Genomic DNA, 16,822 nt, shown 5'->3' with positions numbered 1-16,822 from the left:
TTACTTCAGAGACTCTTTCTCCCTAAACAGAAAAGGATGGGAGTCAGAGGATTGAGGGGGTGAGGATGGGAGTCAGAGGATTGAGGGGGGTGTCCTTCCCATGCCTCCAGACTTCCACTTCCTTCTGCCCCAGGCCTAGCGAGTCACCCCACTATGGAGGAGGGGTAGGAGCAGCTGGGAAAGCAGCAGGAATTTGTGACCAGGTAATCGGAGAGCAGAAATTTCACCCAGGCTGGTCCTTGAAGGCTGGAGGTGTTAGGCGTTAGGTCGTGAGGAGTTGACAGGAAACTGCTTCCTTCTGGCTTAACCACACAAGGCCAGGCCTGATAGTTCAGATTTGGCTCTCTCCTCCTGAGAAGGGGTCCGGGCCCATTTCATGTGGCTGAGACGGACTGCTTAAAGTCAGGGACCTGTCTGTCCCCATTGGCCACAAATCGGAGGGATGACCTTGAGCAAGTAACTTATGCCTCCCAGTCCCTCAGTTTCCTCCACCGTTCATGAGAGGTGGAAATGTTTGTCTTGCCAACCCTCTGGGACTGTTACAACCCCCAAGTGAGTTAATACATGGGACACCTCAGGGGATGACTAGAACAGTGACCAAGAACCAGAGGAGCGCAGGAGAACAGCCAGCATTTATTAAATACCTGCTTTGTGCCAAGTGGTTTACGATGATCTGTATTTGAACCTCATAATCACCCCACACCATACTGTTATTAATCTCAGTTTATATATAAATAAAAAGGTCGCTTTCTCTGAGTTTCAGTCAGTAAGGGGAGTCAGGACATGGACTCTGGCTATACACTTCCAGACCCAAACTCAGCCTGGAGGACCAGTCTCCAGTGGCCAGAAAGTTAACTCTTCCCTAGGCTGAAACCATGTGGCCTTTACAAGGGATGAAGTTTTGGGAACTTCTGGAATGTTCCTTCCCTGGGTGAACAGGGTCCTGCTCTGTGTGAGGCCCACTGTGTGAGGCCCGGGGCTCACCATTTCGCCTAGGTCAGCAGATTTCACCAGGAGGACTACTTGGGCGCTCTGTGGCCATCTCAGCTGGCCTAGATGCCAAGGAAGGGCATCGAAGAAATGCCTGTTTCTGGCACGTGCCCGGGGCTGCCCAGTGGGTCTTCTGACATTCAGAGCCTGGAGGAATTCCAGCACCAAGGAGGAGTTAGGCACTGCACACGGACAGAGACTCCCGTTCTCATGGCTTGCCAGTCTCCGTGTGGCTGAGGGCCACCGCAGGCGTGTCCCACACCCCAAGATGGAGACACTGGGGTGCCCTGGCAGGCAGATGTGCTAACTGGCTCAGCCTTCTGAGCCCTATGGGGAGACTCCCTCCAGCCAGGAGCCCCGGAGCCCGAGGGCATCGTGTTCTTTGTTTCACTAGGAGTGAGCAAAGGCTAGAAGAATTTGCAGGAGAGAATGCTGTCCTCTCTCTTACACAAGGTAGACCCACAGGCACAACAGAACGTGACAAATAGTATGTTCTTAATAAATATTCGTCGATTTTTCCGTGTTTTTTGGGCACAGGAGCCCTAATCATCAAAGGGCCCTGGTCACCCAGGGAAGGAACGTTCCAGAAGTTCCCAAAACTTCACCCCTTGTAAAGGCCGCATGGTTTCAGCCAAGGGAAGAGTTAACTTTCTGGCCACTGGAGACAGCGTCCTGCCCGCAGGAGCTGCCCAGCCAATGGCACTCCGTGCTGATGATGTCATGGTCCTCCTGCGCCTCCTATTGGGCACCGGACCGCGAATCGGGCTCCGGGCTCGAGCAGAGGAGCCGCCGAGGCTGAGCGGGGGCAGCGGGAGAGGGGGAAGGGAAGGCGAGCCGAGCCAGCGGAGCTGCTTCTGCCCCATCCCTCTCTCCAGTCCCCCTGCGCCTTCCGATAGGACCCTGGGGACCACCCCACATTCGGACAAACAAGACAGAGCAGCTGTGGTCCAGAGGACAGGCTGGGGGCTCCCACTGCCAACTGGAGAAAACGTTCAGCCTGCCCACCAGGCACACAGGGAGCAGGGTGGCTGGGGCGAGGGGCCAGCCTCCAGAGTGCACGCACACACTCACACACTCACGTACACCCCCTCCCCGCCCCCCAGGCACGGACAGGGACCGGGAGAGCGGGAGCTTCCTTGGACACACCCTCCCTCCTCCACCCCTGACTCTCTTCTGCCTTACCTGCCTGAAGACTGGAGATCTGTTTCCGATCTGCTGCCCATTACTGCCCCGTCTGCTCCGCTGGGCTCTCTGTGGGCGGGAGGACCAGGCAAGAGGAGCTGTGGACAGTGCCCAGGCCCAGAACCCTCTCTCCTGCAGGACCCAGCCACTCTGGCCTGGGGAAGCTGGGGAGCTTCAGCCAGAGTTTTTGAAGAGCTGCGAACTCTCCCTGCAAATCCTCACCCCATCCTCCACTGCCCTCCCAGAAGGTCCAGGTAACCTGGGGCCCAACTTCAGCTTGGCTCTGGCCCCCCACAGTAGTTTCTCCCCACCCCACCCACCCAAGCCCACCGCCCAGTTTCTCACGGTTGGACCCGGTTGGCGAATCGGCGGCGCCAGAGCATGGCCAAGGTGCTGAGCACGAAAAGAGTGGTGCACATGACTCAGCTGCCCCATCCCCTCCCCGACAGGGTCCACAGAAGAAGGCCAAGATGGCCCTGTCACCTTCCGCGAGCCACTGCCGTCTGTCCTGAGGTTCCTGCTGGCCCTGGATTAGGAGGCTCAAGCTGCTTAGTGGGGTCAGCAGACCCGACCTTGTGCAGCCTGATTAACCTCGCTGGGACCAGGTTGTCGCCCACGGTGGCAGGGTAAATCAAGCTGTCCCTTCGGGATGTTGATGTGACAGACCTGGGTTGGACCCTCAAGGGACTTCTAGTTTAGACACACGCCCTGGCCAGTTACATAAATGACCACAATAGAGAGACATAGGTGATGGAGGGCAGAGCCCTTTGGGCGCTACAAGCCTTAGGGAACGCCCAGGGGAAGAAGAGCTGGGGGCACCAGAATTGGGAGGTGCTCGAGGAAGGTTGAGCCCCCCTGGCTGGCAGATTCTGCTGGGGGCTGCAGACATGAAAGCATCAGGCATGTTCCGGCAACTGGAAGTTGAGTGTCAGCAGAACAATGATGTCATGGGAAGGCATCGGGAGGGGAGGAAGGGAGAAGAATATTAGATGATGAAGCCAGAAAGACAAGGGAGGCCAGGGATTGAAGGGCTGGCTAAGTCGTTCAGTTGTCCCCTCTGGACAATTCTCTCCAAATGTCCCTGATGACCTACCCTCCTCCTTAAACGACTGATCTTCAGTGTGCTTTGTGAAATAGTATATGCATCCGCTTAGACATTATGTACGATACAATGGGGCAAATATAGTCCTGCACCATGAACACATGTAAGACTTGCAAAGGATGAGATGAGAGTAAGCAGACATAAGATTTCTCCTGCTTGCTTTCCCGGTGGAAACCTTCCTGGCAGGTGCTTGGAAGGGCACCACACTGGTGTCAGGCGTCCTATCAGGGAGGTGGCCAGGTGCAGAGGGCTCTGTCCTGGCCCAGGCAGCCTGGGGAGCAGAGATGGGTCTAAGCATCCATCCTCTTCCAACCCTTTCCAAAACCCACAGGAGATGGCACTAGATTCTCCTTCCCTCAAATGAGATGGAGGCAGAGTCAAGGGAGCCCCTGCCCAGGATTCCAGGGAGGTACGTGAACCCTGAGCATCAGGGAGGGCCGGAGCTGGGGCTCCACCGGGGCTCTCTACTCGGAAATATGATTTTAACATACCTAAACCAGCGCTCAAGAGGAGAGCCAAACTCTTCTAATACTTGAAGTGGGACACAAAGTCTTGAGAAGGGCGGGGTCACCAGGGAGTGTTAGGGAGAACTGGGCCCTGGCCTCCTGCTGGGGCTGGGCATCAGAGGTGGGACCTGGCTCCCAACAGCTTATTTGCAGGGTGGGGACCCGCCGGCTCCCAGACCCAGCCGCCGCCTCCTGTCCTGTGGTGCTCCCACCTCGCAGAGCAGGACCACTGGGATGAGAATTTGTCTCCTCCATCAGCGCCCAGTCGCAGCTTTGGCACCTAAGCTATCTCCAGGGCCTGGGCCTCCCCAAGATTACTTGACACCTTCCCCACAGTACCTCCCTGCCCGGCCGGCTACCCCTCCTGTGGACTTTCCTCCACCAGGGCCGGGATTCAGGATAGCGCCTGTTTTTTGCCTGCCCGTGTCATTAATAAGCCACCCAAGGGCCTTTCTTCCGACGCCATGCGCACGTACCGCGGCGGGGGTTGCTGGCCGGAAGGAAAGGGGGCGCAGGCCTCGGCGCTGAAGTTCGACAGCCGTCCCCCATCCCCGCAGCAGGGGATTCCAACACGGAATTGGAGCAGGGAGGCGACCCCAGTCCCAAACCCTCCGGAGCCTGGGGTCCGCGGCTCCGGGAGTGGCGCCGCGGCCCCCAGTGGCTGGCTTGGGAGAAGCCGGGAGGGAGCGTGAGCTCAGCTGGGACCCCCGCGCCTCCGGAGGGTCTGCGTCCGCCCCCTTGGGCGGACGGCCACGCCGCAAACGCCTGGGAGTGTTTGACTTTGAGTCAGTTCCCCGCCGCGTGAAGGGAGCACACACGCACACAGCCCGACACCGCCCGCAGCGTGAGCCGGGACACGGTGCCCCCCGACCGCGCCCGCCCGGGCGCACTCCTGTGCGGCCCGCGCAGCCCAGCGCCGCGTGACCGCCCCCTCCCCGCGAGGCTCCCCAGCACTCCCACCACACCTACGCCCCAGCCCCGCCCGGCGGTCAAGGTCCGCGGTGGCCTGGCGGGCGCGAGCCGCGTCTCCCCCACCCCGCCCAGCCTTCACCTTGCCGGTATTGGCTCACCGACGCGGGGTTTGGGGTTTGGAGCGGCTTTATTTTTTTTCACATTTTTCCAGCAGACCACATCCCCGCCCCCCGCTCGCGGTCCCCCGCCCCCCGCACATATACCCTGCACACACACTCACTCACACACACACACACAAACCCGGCGCGCAGAGACAGACACGCTCCCTCCCTCCGGCGCGCTCTACCCCTCGCTCGCCAGCCCGCCCGCCCGCCGCGCACGCAGCCGGCCCCGGCTCCCCGCGCCCGGCGCCCCGCGCCCCGCTGCCTCCGAGCGAAGCCGGGCTGGGCTTGGAGCTGCTCATGGACAAAGTGCCGGGCGAGATGGAGATTGAGCGCAGGGAGCGGAGCGAGGAGCTGTCCGAGGCGGAGAGGAAGGCGGTGCAGGCTACGTGGGCCCGGCTCTATGCCAACTGCGAGGACGTGGGGGTGGCCATCCTGGTGAGGTAGGTGTCACTCCGGCCCTGCCGAGCCGGGGGAGGGAGGGCGGCAGCGGCTCCGGGCAGGGGCGGGTTCGGCCCGGGTCCGAGCTCCGGCGCCACCTCTCCAGCTGAAATTGGGGCCGGGCCTGCCCCGGTGCAGGCAGTGTGGGTCGCCTTGGGATGGGCGAAGCTCTGGCCGAGCAGCGGGTCCTGGCTCTGGGCCGGGGGGCTAGGAACTAAAGAGCCAGACGCAGAAGGAGAGCACCCTGGTTCCCCTCCTCTCCCCCGCCTCAGAACTCCTGGCTCGGCCAGGCATGCCTTCCTCACCAGCGACCCCAACCACCCAGCCCAGCTGTGCCCGCACACATTTCAATTTGTATGCTTCAACTGGGGACTCCCCATTTTAGAGGCGGGAAAACTGAGGCTCTACCAAGAAGGGGGAGAAAGAGGAGCAGACCCCCGTCCAGCTCAGCCCCTTTCTGTGTTCAAAGCCTCTCAGAAGGACGGAGCGAAGGGCCAGAGAATAGAGGTCAGAAGGAGCAGGCCACTAGGGTCCGGCTTTCCCAGCTGGCCCCTTCCTGCCCCTGGGGAGTGGGCGGGCAGGGAGCTCCCAGGTGAGGCACAGGTGAGTGGAGAAGCGAAGGTCCCTAGGGTACAAATGCCTGCTGAGCTGAGGAGGGAAAGGAGGAAGGGGCAGGAGTCAGGGTTCTACCCTGGAATCACCCCTTAAAGAGGAAAGGCCGTGTGTCTTGGGCTCAGGGGTTCCTCAGGTACCACAACCCCCCAGAGTAACTTATTTGCACACCACACGCTGGTGGACACATACCTTTGCTCTAGAGTTAATGTCCCCAACCCCCACAAGCTAGTAACTACAGCCCATGATGACGCTCTCTTCCCACACATGCGGGTCCCTGGGGCCCCAGACCCACACACTCACCCTCAACCCACTGCCAGCCGCAGAGGGAAGCAGCCAGATTACGGACAGAGTAGGGCAGCCTTATTCTTTGGAGATGGGGCGAGCCCTTGCTTGTGGAAGGGAGAGGTGAAATGCATGCCTGTCTCCCAGACCTGGCCCCTGGCTCTGGCTTCTCTGTCTCCCTGATTCTCTCTCCCTTCTGCCTCCCCCTAAACCGAGGACCAGTCCAGCTCCATATCTATATCCCCTGATTCCAACTTGGAAACAGATTTTGGAGGAAAAAGAGCAAGAAGTACTCTTGAGTTGGAGTAGGATTCCTGGGCAGCCCTGAGACCCAGAAACATGGGGGGGGGTGCCAATGGTGGGGAGGTTAAGAGAGAGTTTCAGATCCTGAAGCCATCAGACATTCTGAGACACAGACCTGCAAGTGGGACCACCCACATAAGCTCACGGTAGTGGAGTCCCAGATGCGCTGGCCTGCAGCCCCGGAGGGCGGCTCTCAGCCGTGTGTCGGCACACGCGAGACCACAAGCCTCAGGATGTACCCCCGGTGCACACACAGAGGTCACCAAGAGGAAAGGAGGTGGCATCCTTCGGGCCTTGGAGATCCGCTGTCCCAACACCGACATCCTGCCATTTGCCAGGGAGGACGGGGAGGGGATGTGTCCAAGATCCAGCTCCTGGGGTACCGTCCAGCCTCCCTGGGAATGAGGGGTGCAGAGGAAGGAACGGAAGACGGCCAGGGCTGTTTCTGGGGTCTGACATCTTGACAAGATCTTTCTCTGTGCCCCTGCAGTTCCCCATTCCTGACTCTCAGGGAGGCTGGGTTGGGCGGGTGGCAGGGGCCATTTCCCCATGTGCTCGGTGCTCCGTGAGAGGGCCACAGTTAAGCCGAGAAGGCCTGAGATAGTGATGAGGTCTGGCCTGCTGGTCAGCCCAGGCCACACTCCACCTGACCCACCTCGGTGTTGACGGATGGGAGCCCCTCGCTGGCTCAGCTCCTCCCTGCCAGATCCAAGCCCCACCAGCCTACCCCTCCTGGGTCTCTTCCTGCCCCCTGTCCCCCCAAGCTGCCGGGTTGTTGTGGGGGCGGGGGTGCAGGCTTGGTTAAAAAGGGGGAAAGGAAAAGATAGATAAGCTTCTCTGGTATCCCAAAGGCCCCTCCCCAGATCCTGCCCTCCTCAGTCCTGGCCCACAAGCACAGGCCCAGTGAGAGCCTGAAACACTAGTCCCCTGGCCCATTGCTCTTTGGGTCCTCCCTCCCACTGGGCTAAGACCAGCTGCACCCCCCGCCCCAGCTCTACCCCAGGAGGGTGGCCAGGCAGCTGGTGGTGGTGGAGAAGCCATCTTCCAGTCTGAACCAGACCCCACACCTGCACTCCAACCGAGAGGGAACACCCCTGCTCCGGGAAGCCTCTCTCCTCCGGGTTGTAACTCTGCCGCCTTCCCCCCTCACACTTAGACGAGCCTATTTCAGGCTCTGCTGGAAGCCCAGATGCCTCTGGGAGTGGAGAAACCCCCCAAGGCTGGCTGCTGAGGCTTCTCCCTGGCAGGCAGCACAGGCCTGGACCGGGAGGGTCGAGAGTGTCCGTGGAGGGGCCAGGGACAGAGGCCCAGCATGAAGGAGCAGAGCACAGGGCGCCCGGACTCCCCCGGCATAGCATAGCCGTGGGGCTCCCTGGGACTGTCACTCCTCAGGACCATCACCCGGCCCCAGGGTGTTGGGGCAGGAGACTCCCTGGGTCCCTGACCCCCCATCTCCCCATCCCTATGAGGCAGGATGGGGCAAGTAGAGTCTCTCTTTCCCGACCCCGCTTCACTGGGCAACCTTGGCCATCAATTCCTAAAACAGAACATGGGGATAAAAACAGTACCAGCCTCAGGAGGCTCTTGCAGGATTAATGAGACAATCTAGTAAGTGCTCATTAAGTCTCCTCATCAGTAGAACAGAGACAATGCCTGCTTGGTTGTGGCAATTAAATGAAGGAGCCGGTGGAGATGTTTTGCACACGGCGACACACAGGGCGAACAGCGATCATTATTTTTATGGCAATGTGAAATGCCCAGAGCCCAAGACACTCATCTAAGTCCAGATTGGGTTTTTCACATTTGTCCTTCACACAGTGCCTCTCCAGAAAAATCCAATGTATTTTCAGACTCATTGCCTCATTTGTCCTCACCATCGTATCTGTGAACTATCGAGCGGGAGGAACTCCTCTCACCCTTGAGCAGACAGGGGGTTGTGAAGTGGTTTGCCCAAGGTTGCCCTTGGTCTCCACATGGACCATGTCTCGGTCACTCCGTCCCTGCCAGCTGCAGCTTTGTCGCCCGGAGGGTCGGCCCCGGTCAGATGCTCTTTCTACAGCTGTTCCAGCTCTCTGGCCAAAGGGCTGATTTGGTACATTATCAGCTTTCTCTGATCACAAAGGGGGACACTTCGGAGCTGTGACACCACCTGACAAAACAGGTTGTCCGGAGACATTCCGGACACGTCCTGGAGTTCTGACCCAGTCTCTCCACGTGTACCTCCCCCAACAGCCAGCTCTGCCAGGGAGAGGGAATGCAAAGGTCATCCTCGTCAACGTCATCCTGCAGACCACAGAGCCCTGGGTGGAGATACTGGGTCAGAGGATGTGTGAGAGCCACGCCCTACCCTTGGGTGGTAGGACCCAGTCCAACAGGCAGAAAGGGAAGCAGCGGTAAAAGGTGGCAGGGGAACCCCTCATGGCCTTAAGGGGAAAGCAGTCTCCCGGGAGGCAAGTTCAACCTGAGAAAGAGTGAGGAAGACATCCCTCCCACTGTGCGGAAAGAAAGGCTGGCCGGCCCCAGGGGTGTTTTACCAGCAGTGAATGGACTGGGCTGGAAGAAGATGGCTGAGTTGGGACAGTTTTTAGGAAGCCTGGAATCCCAGGTTAAGGATTTTTACTTTGTCCGGTAGGCAATGGGGAGCCGCTGAATGTTTTTGAGCATGAAAGTGACCTAATGAGAATAATATTTGGAGGGAAATTAGACAATCTCAGGTAAGCTGGAGAGGGGAAGGAGAGCTTAGAAGACCTGGGGTCTGCCCTGGGATGGGCACAGGCTTCTTGGAGAAGCAAGATGTGGAGATGGGAAGTAATAGGAGGGTAAGACCGTCTGTAGTTCTAATTAAGTCACCCAGTCAATACATGCCCTACGGGCTGAGGAGGGGAGCACGGCATGAGGAGGAAACAGAGAGCTGGCAGGACGACTGAGTTGCATATCTTCCCTCGTGCGCTGGGTGACCTGAGCTAGGTCACTCGGGCTTTACTTTGTTTGCAAAGAGGCTCTAACCTGACCGTGATGAAGTCCGGCATTTACTGAGCACCCCGTGTTCACACTGTGCGGAGGACCCCATCCCCCCGTGGCTCTGTTCGTCCCCACAGCAAGCTGGGGACAACGATGCCCATTGCTTGGAGGAGGACACTGAGCCTCAGAGAAGTAAAGTCCCTTGCCCAAGGTGACACTGGCCTGAGATTCCAGAACTAGAGCTCTTACCCTCTCTGCTGGGACTACAGCAGGCCTTGAAGGGTGTGTAGGATTTGGAAATGAGGCCAGGCCAAGAAAGGCAGAGGCCTGGGAGACACAGCTGACAGTCTGCAGGCCTGGTAGACAGAAATGGGCAGGACCCGGCGGTGGGGGGGTGGCTGCCTGTAAGCCAGCTTGGCCAGAGAGAGGGTCTGCGTCTGAGGGACAGCTACCCACGGTGGTGAAAACAGTTAAGGGGTCCTGCCCCTCCTACCCTGCACCCCCATCATCCAGGCCATCTCAGGGTGGGGCCGCGGCGGCCCCCGCTTCAGCAACCCCTCCCCGCCAGGTTCTTTGTGAACTTCCCGTCGGCCAAGCAATACTTCAGCCAGTTCAAGCACATGACCGAGCCCCTGGAGATGGAGCGGAGCCCCCAGCTGCGGAAACACGCCTGCCGGGTCATGGGGGCCCTCAACACTGTGGTGGAAAACCTACATGACCCCGAGAAGGTATCGTCTGTGCTCGCCCTTGTGGGCAAAGCGCACGCCCTCAAGCACAAGGTGGAGCCGGTGTACTTCAAGGTACGTGGCTGGGTGGGCATGGCCAATCCACCACCCACCCCGCTCCGCTCGGGGAGCCCCTGGGACAACAGCGGTGACCACCAGACAGCCCAGCCTCCTCCTGCAGCGTGGCGGTGACAGGGAGGGACGCAGGATCCGGTCTCCGTGGTGCCTGGTCCCCCAAGCCGCTGGGCTATCATGTCATCAATGATCCCCTTGGCCAGACTCTGGGTGGAAGGGGTGCTGGGGTCCTGGGGCTTTTGGGGATGACACAGGTACCCAGGCGTTTACTTTTCCCTCCTCTCTTTGCTCCCAGATCCTCTCTGGGGTGATTCTCGAGGTGATCGCGGAGGAATTTGCCAATGACTTCCCAGCAGAGACGCAGAGAGCCTGGGCCAAGCTGCGCAGCCTCATCTACAGTCACGTGACCGCTGCCTACAAGGAAGTGGGCTGGGTACAGCAGGTCCCCAACACCACCACGTGAGGAGGGGTGAGGGTGGGCCGGGTGGCTTCCCTGCCGTGTGTCCCCCTGCCCGCTCATCTCCGTCTCTCCTGGGGCACAGGAACATTTCTGGGAGTCCGGGTCTGGGGTCTGACACAGCGACAAGCAGGCACGATGGGCAAGGGCCAGGCCCCTCCTACGGGCGGCAGTGAGCCCCGAACAAATTCTCCTTCTCTAGGACAAGACAGCCCTCAGAGCCCTCAAGGCCGAGGCCACCCAGGGCAGAGAGGCTCTAAAATGTTCCTTCCGGGAAGGCTAGCTCATCGGGCCGGAGGCCGGCCAGGCTAAGTTTGGCCATTTCCTCCCCGGGTACCAATCACAGGGGGCCATTCCTCATCTCGTGCTGGCCAGTGCTCCATCCTGCCTCTGCCTCAGTAGGGCCGGAGCCAGGAGAGTCACGAGGATGTGTGCACACGGACACACGTGCCCGGGCCCACGAGGGGCCTGTGTGGGTACCACGACCACACACACCATCAGCGGGGTCTACTTCTCGGTTGACCCTGGAGGCCAGGTTCCCAGGGCTGGGGTGAGGGCCGGGGAGATGGGCTCGAGGAGGGTGGCCGGCCTCAGGGACTCCAGCTGACTCGGAGCATGAGGGAAGGGCCGGCCCCCAGACATGGTGGCTGGGAACACTCTGGCCTGCCTGGGCCCCCAAGGGGCAGGCGGCTCTGGGAGCTCAATGGAGGGGCGGAGGCAGAGCTGGAGTAGGAAGGAGGGAGAGGAGCGTAGGCGGGAATGGGAAGCCGGGGTCAGCCAGCAGCTCAGGACACGCGTTGTAGAGAAACATTCCCAGCAGTTTCCCATGGAAAAGGCGCGTCTCCTCCCTGGGCTCCAAGCAGGCCCACAGAGCCTGCCGGGACCTCCTGCTCGCAAGGCCTCCGGGCCCAGCTCTGGAGGAGGTCCCCTGAGGGCGACCTTGCGAGGCCCGGCCTCCAGGCCTTCCTGCTGCTGACCACACCGGCTCCGGCTCCGGCTTGCTCCGGCTCCCTTCCCCCACCGCAGCACCACCCCAGGAGAGTAGAAACCTCGGGAACTTCTGGCTGTAGCCAGGCAGTGACTCCAGATGTGCACAGCTGGGTCCTGGCCGGCCCCAGATCCCCGGGTGGACGGGAAGCAGGCCGAAGATCTTTACCAGCCAGAGAAGGTGCTGGTAGAGCCCGGAGAGCTGGCGGAAGCAGACAGAGGGGCCAGGGAGGGTCAGTGGGGGGAAGGGGCTTGCCCTCCCACGCCTCTCCCCAGGCCGGCTCAGCTCTGGCTGCCAGAGATGAGTTTGTTTACAACCAGGAGACAAGACTTCCTGCTTCTAGAGAAAAGGGCTTTTTTACAGGGGCCTAGAGGGACTGGAGAGGGAGAAGGAGAGAGAGCTGGCCAGCACTAGTCCCAGTGAATCAGAAACACATGGACAGTGTTTCCCGACACGAAGCCCTGTCCCCTCCCCTGTCTTGCCCCAGCTGGACCCCTGGGACTTACATCTCACCAAATCCCAAACATTAAGAAACCACCAGAATCTCAGTCTGCCCATTTCTGCTCCTCGGGGAGTGAATGGAGGGGCTATAGCGGGGCCTGGCTGGAACCCTGCATCCATCCGGGCTGGGCACCTTGAATTTGGGTGCCTCCCACCCGCCCCCAGCCATGAGTCCTGGGGATTGTCCCCTTGTCCCTTTGCACACTCAGCCCCCACCCCGGTCTCCTGAGGGCATGGGTGTGGGCCCCAAGAAGGCATGTCTCCTTGGGCCCAGGGCCTGCAGACCCAAACTCCTGCCAAGGTCCAAATGGGTTCAGATGGTGGGAGGGAGTTTCAGAACAGAGTTCTAAAAGGCCTCCGTCTAGCTTCTCTTATCAGGGAAGCAGTGGCGGGCCAGATGCCGCTGTTTATTGAACTGTGCTGCTTAAGGGTTCATGTGCATTTTTCTTGTGGTTTGGGGAGTCGGGAAGTTGGGGGGCATGGTGGTGAGTGCAAAGAGGCTGGTGTGCAGAGAATGCCTGTGGGTCACAAGAAGGGAACTCAGACAAACCAGCCAGAGCGGAGACGGGTCTCGGAATTAGTAGAAAAAGAGCCGACCTTTGAAAGGTTCTTTGCAGTTTGTGAAAGACAAACTCCGTTGCCTACGGGAAACTCCATTCCCGTAGAGGCAGGCCAAACAGACGTTATTCACAGGTTGGAGAGAAAAACCTGGGGTTCGGGTGGGCCCCTTGATTTGTCTGAGGTCACGCAGCGAGTTCCTGGCCAAAGGGGGCCGGAACTGGGGTCTGGTGGGCTGCCTTGGGCTGCAGCTGGGTGGGTCTCCCGGCAGATCGTGCCCTGCCTTACCGTCATCCCCTGACCCCCACGTTCCCTGGCCCCACTTCGTGCCCCTTGTAACCTCTTAACTCCATCTCCTATCTTGTCCACAGCCCGCCGGCCACGCTGCCCTCTTCAGGGCCGTAGGACCCCCTCTCTCCTCCCCCCTCCCAGGCAGCACCTTGAGCAGAAGGCCGAGTTCTGAAGACCCTCCTTGACCCTCCATTTCTGGGTGCCAAGGAAGCTGGAGGAAACCCTGACTTGTCTTCCCAGAAAGAGGCAGCCTCTGTTGTGGCCACAGTCGCCACTGGAGCGGCCGGCAGGTGGTGCTGGCTGCCTGTCTGCGGACCCCAGCTCAGGGGCCTGTGGGGGTGGGGACGCTTCCTCCTTCAAGAGCCGGGCCCACTCTTCTTAGCTTTTGTACTCTCTGTCAGAGACCTAGCTGAGCAGCTGGCAGGAGTCCGGGGCAGGTGTGAGTCTTTCCAGGAGTAAGCCAGCCCCATTTCTATCTGCCCCACCAGCATGCAGGTCCCCACATCACCTATCTAGAGCATCACGCACACTCATCAACCATACAGATATATTCTATATACAATCTATATATAAAATATATATATATATATATATATATACACATACATATCTATACTGTGTATCTACGGGGCCCAGAGGCACAAGGGAAGCCTTGGTTGTGCCCATCTGTGTGTGGGGCAGGGAGGGGTCCTGGTCATGCTTCTGGGCAGAGGACAGAATGTTCTGGCTGAGACGGGGCTCCCACCTCAGCACAGAGAGAATCTACACCTGTGGCCAGGGTGGCAGGGGACCCAAGGGCCTGGGTGGGCGGAGCGGGGGTCGGGGTGGACCCAGCTTGCCCGCAGAGTCCAGCCCATTCTCTGACCAGCTCTGCACATTCCTGCTTTCCACTTCCAGGTGGCCTTCCCCACCTCTCCCCGCCAGAAGGATGTGGCTCCCTGACTTGCTCCAGCATGGGCAAGGGCGGACAGAGGGGCCAGCCGTGTGGGACAGGAGGACCGCACTGGGGGAGGGGCCCTGGTACAGAAACCTTGAATGCCAGCCCCATCTGCCTTTGCTGCTAGGAGCCCAGCGGGAGTGGGGCTCCACGCGGCTGTCAGCCATGACAGGCCAGATGCCTCCCTCCCATCCTGGAGCTCTGTGGGCCGAAGGCCCAGGGCCTTCCGTCCCTGACCCCGGGCTGCTGGTTAGCAGTCGGGTCCTGTCCACCCATCTGGGTCAGAGTTGCTGGGGACCCCGCCCCCCATGTGTGCCCCTTGGTCACGTGTGCCATCTTCAAGGATGTCTGGCTACTGTGGCTTCTGTGCCTGTGTCCCCTCCTGTCCCATCCTCGTGCGGCCATGTGTGTAACTGCCTGTCCTTTTGTAGTTTCTGATGTTTGTAACCAGACCCACCGTGTCATTAAACAGACTCGCTCTTCCCGCGTCTGCGCCACTGGCTCTGTCTTTTCCTGCCAGCTGCCACTCGCCTCTGCCTCCCTCACTTAGCTCAGGGCTCAGGCCTGTTCTTGAGATCCACCCAAGGGCCCCCTCACCTGTGCCTCAGCCACGGCCCGCAGTGGCTCCTTGGAGCTGGGGCTTACAAGTGGAGCAGACGCCCTGACCCGGATAATCAGAAGCCGGGGCTGGAGACCAGAAGCAGGGCTGTGGAGGGCCGGGAAGGGCGTTTGTGCTGTTTTTAAAGTCAAGGGGCTTTCAGTCTTTTGTCCTGGAAGTCTCCTCCCTGGGGAGCATAGGATAAGTCGGGGAGGAATCCGGGAGAGATGTTCAGGAAAATGGGAGAGAGTCAAGGATTGCCCACCCCCCTCACCCCTCACCCCTCCCACCCCTCTGCTAGACATGAGCACTGGGTATCCCACATGGGGAAGGGGGTGGGGAGCTCCCGGAAGTGTCTGGCAGAGGATGTTTGAGAAAGGAAGTCTGTTTACGTATACCACCTTAAAATTCTAGCACCTTCCCTGAGCTCTCAGCTCCCAGACCCCCTTCCCAAGCCCTGGATCCCACACCCCACAGCCTCAGGCCAGCCTGCCCCACCCCCACGCACGATGGAGGCAACAGCCAGAGCAACATCTCCCTAAGGAGAGACCAGGAGGTCTCTACCCCCGGGTGGGTTGCAGGAGAAGCAGGAAGCAGCCTCCTCGCTTGGGAGGGCTCCCTGCTGCCTAGAAGTTTCAGCTGACCTGCAGGACGAGTCTTGTCTCTCAGACCATGAACTCCTCAAATGCAGTGTACACCTTTGTCTCCGGGGCCTGGCACAGCCGAGGTGCTCAGAAGAAATCCAAAGAATGAATGAACACCGCTCGGAGAGAGCAAGACCAGTGCATGGGGCTGAGAGGGAGCTGTGTGAATGAGGCATGAGTGCAGAGTGGAGAGGACAGGAGTGGGCAAGGCCTTTCCACAGAGGCGGTGCTGCAGGATGGAGAGCTGGACTCTGGAGCCAGACTGCCTCCTAATGCTGTGTGACTTTGGGCAAGTTACTTAGCCTTTCTGAGCTGCATAGTCACCTCTAATTTAAAATAGGAGTGAGGGGCGCCTGAGTGGCTCAGTGGGTTAAAGCCTCTGCCTTCGGCTCAGGTCATGATCCCAGGGTCCTGGTATCGAGCCCCGCATCGGGCTCCCTGCTCGGCGGGGAGCCTCTTCCTCCTCTCTCTCTGCCTGCCTCTCTGCCTACTTGTGATCTCTGTCAAATAAATAAATAATTAAAAAATAAAATAAAATAGGAGTGAAACATAATTAAAATAAAATAAAATAAGTAAGTAAAATAAGAGTGAACCAGGCAGGTACCCGGAGGAGAAGGAGGAGTTTGGAAGCCAGCCACAGTACCGGGGACATGGGCCTGCTCTGGACAGGGTGACTTGACTATCAGGCCATCAGAAGCAGCAAATGGAGGGAGGGGAGAGTGTGGGCTGGCCAAGACCAGTCTTGAGGGGCAGAGATGGAAAGAGGAAGGCAGTGAACAAAGGAGGAAGATCGCAGGAAACAGGGCAAAGGACAGGGAGATTGTGGCGGGCAGGGAGGGGGTGAGTGCCCCCATCCTGGGCCTGATGGCCCCTGGTGAGCTCAGGCTGAGGGGGAGCCAGAGGGCTGGGGACTGTGAGGGCTGTGAGGGGAAAGGGGGCATCCATGGGCAGGGTGGGGAGAGCCTCTGGGAAGAGAGACACACCCCTCCCTTCACTTCAGTGGACTCAAGTAGGGAAGGAGCCTCTTGACTGGCAAAACTGGAATCATTCTGGAACGTGGCCCTTGAGAGTTTATCTCTGCTCCCCACCCCCTAGGCAAGGGACACGGGCAATTAGCGACTCCCCCCACACCAGGGCTAGAGCTGCTGCTGGGTAGGGGTGGGGTGGGGGAGGGACAAGTCCACCCCTGGCCTGCTGGGCAGGGCCCAGTTGTCCCCAGGGGGCTGGCCCCAGGGTCAGGGAGCAAGGGGTGGGCTTTTGTGCTCTACACTCAGGGATAGCCTTGTCGCTAAAGAACTAACCAACTGGGCCAGCTCCCCCTGCTTGCTCAGGCTGTGAGTGATGGGGTGTCAGGAAAGGGGGGGGCGGGTGCCCAGGCTGCTGCTCCTTCTCGGCCGCACAGCCCCACAGCGCCCCCTGCTGGCCACTAGCCGGGACCCTCCACGGGAGGCTCTGGACCAGGCTGCCAGTGACCTTCCTTTCCCCCTTCCCTTACCCTGTGGACCCACCTTCCTCCCTCACTTGAAAGGACGTATCCTGAGGCAAAAAGGAAAAACGTGAGCCCCCATACCTATTTATAAAGATATTCTCCCA

The 16,822-nt window shown here is 59.6% G+C and overlaps 2 protein-coding genes across 3 annotated transcripts; one reads left to right on the top strand and one right to left on the bottom strand.

The window, feature by feature from the left end:
* Positions 1-2,591, bottom strand: LOC111160271 (photoreceptor disc component). Its single transcript, XM_022523210.1, has 3 exons — positions 2,518-2,591; positions 2,173-2,241; positions 1-22 (listed from the first exon to the last, which is right to left on the bottom strand). Exons 1-3 carry the CDS (start codon positions 2,589-2,591, stop codon positions 1-3), a joined length of 165 nt encoding a protein of 54 aa, XP_022378918.1.
* Positions 2,592-5,043: 2,452 nt separating this feature from the next.
* On the top strand, positions 5,044-13,613 carry LOC111160338 (cytoglobin). Of its 2 annotated transcripts, none has more exons than XM_022523378.1 (4): positions 5,044-5,296; positions 10,024-10,255; positions 10,551-10,714; positions 13,131-13,613. In XM_022523378.1, exons 1-4 carry the CDS (start codon positions 5,154-5,156, stop codon positions 13,162-13,164), a joined length of 573 nt encoding a protein of 190 aa, XP_022379086.1. In that variant the 5' UTR covers positions 5,044-5,153; the 3' UTR covers positions 13,165-13,613. The 2 variants fall into 2 exon arrangements, with proteins under 2 accessions (XP_022379086.1, XP_022379087.1); XM_022523379.1 differs by having other exon boundaries at positions 10,551-10,724; positions 13,131-13,165.
* Positions 13,614-16,822: the final 3,209 nt, after the last annotated feature.

The sequence above is a fragment of the Enhydra lutris genome, unplaced genomic scaffold (genome assembly GCF_002288905.1).
Source record: "Enhydra lutris kenyoni isolate GAN:26980312 unplaced genomic scaffold, ASM228890v2 scaffoldscaffold75, whole genome shotgun sequence".
Lineage (NCBI taxonomy): Eukaryota > Metazoa > Chordata > Mammalia > Carnivora > Mustelidae > Enhydra > Enhydra lutris.
The sequence above is the reverse complement of the archived record's forward strand: the minus strand, read 5'-3'. Positions and strand labels throughout refer to the sequence as shown.

Coding starts and splice junctions, on each gene's coding strand:
- LOC111160271 (XM_022523210.1), bottom strand. CDS start 2,591: ATGTGCACCACTCTTTTCGTGCTCAGCACCTTGGCCATGCTCTGGCGC. Junction 2,242..2,517: donor TTCGCCAACCGGGTCCAACC/GTGAGAAACTGG, acceptor TCCCGCCCACAG/AGAGCCCAGCGGAGCAGACG. Junction 23..2,172: donor GATCTCCAGTCTTCAGGCAG/GTAAGGCAGAAG, acceptor TTTTCTGTTTAG/GGAGAAAGAGTCTCTGAAGT.
- LOC111160338 (XM_022523378.1), top strand. CDS start 5,154: ATGGACAAAGTGCCGGGCGAGATGGAGATTGAGCGCAGGGAGCGGAGC. Junction 10,256..10,550: donor TGGAGCCGGTGTACTTCAAG/GTACGTGGCTGG, acceptor CTTTGCTCCCAG/ATCCTCTCTGGGGTGATTCT. Junction 10,715..13,130: donor CAGGTCCCCAACACCACCAC/GTGAGGAGGGGT, acceptor TCTTGTCCACAG/CCCGCCGGCCACGCTGCCCT.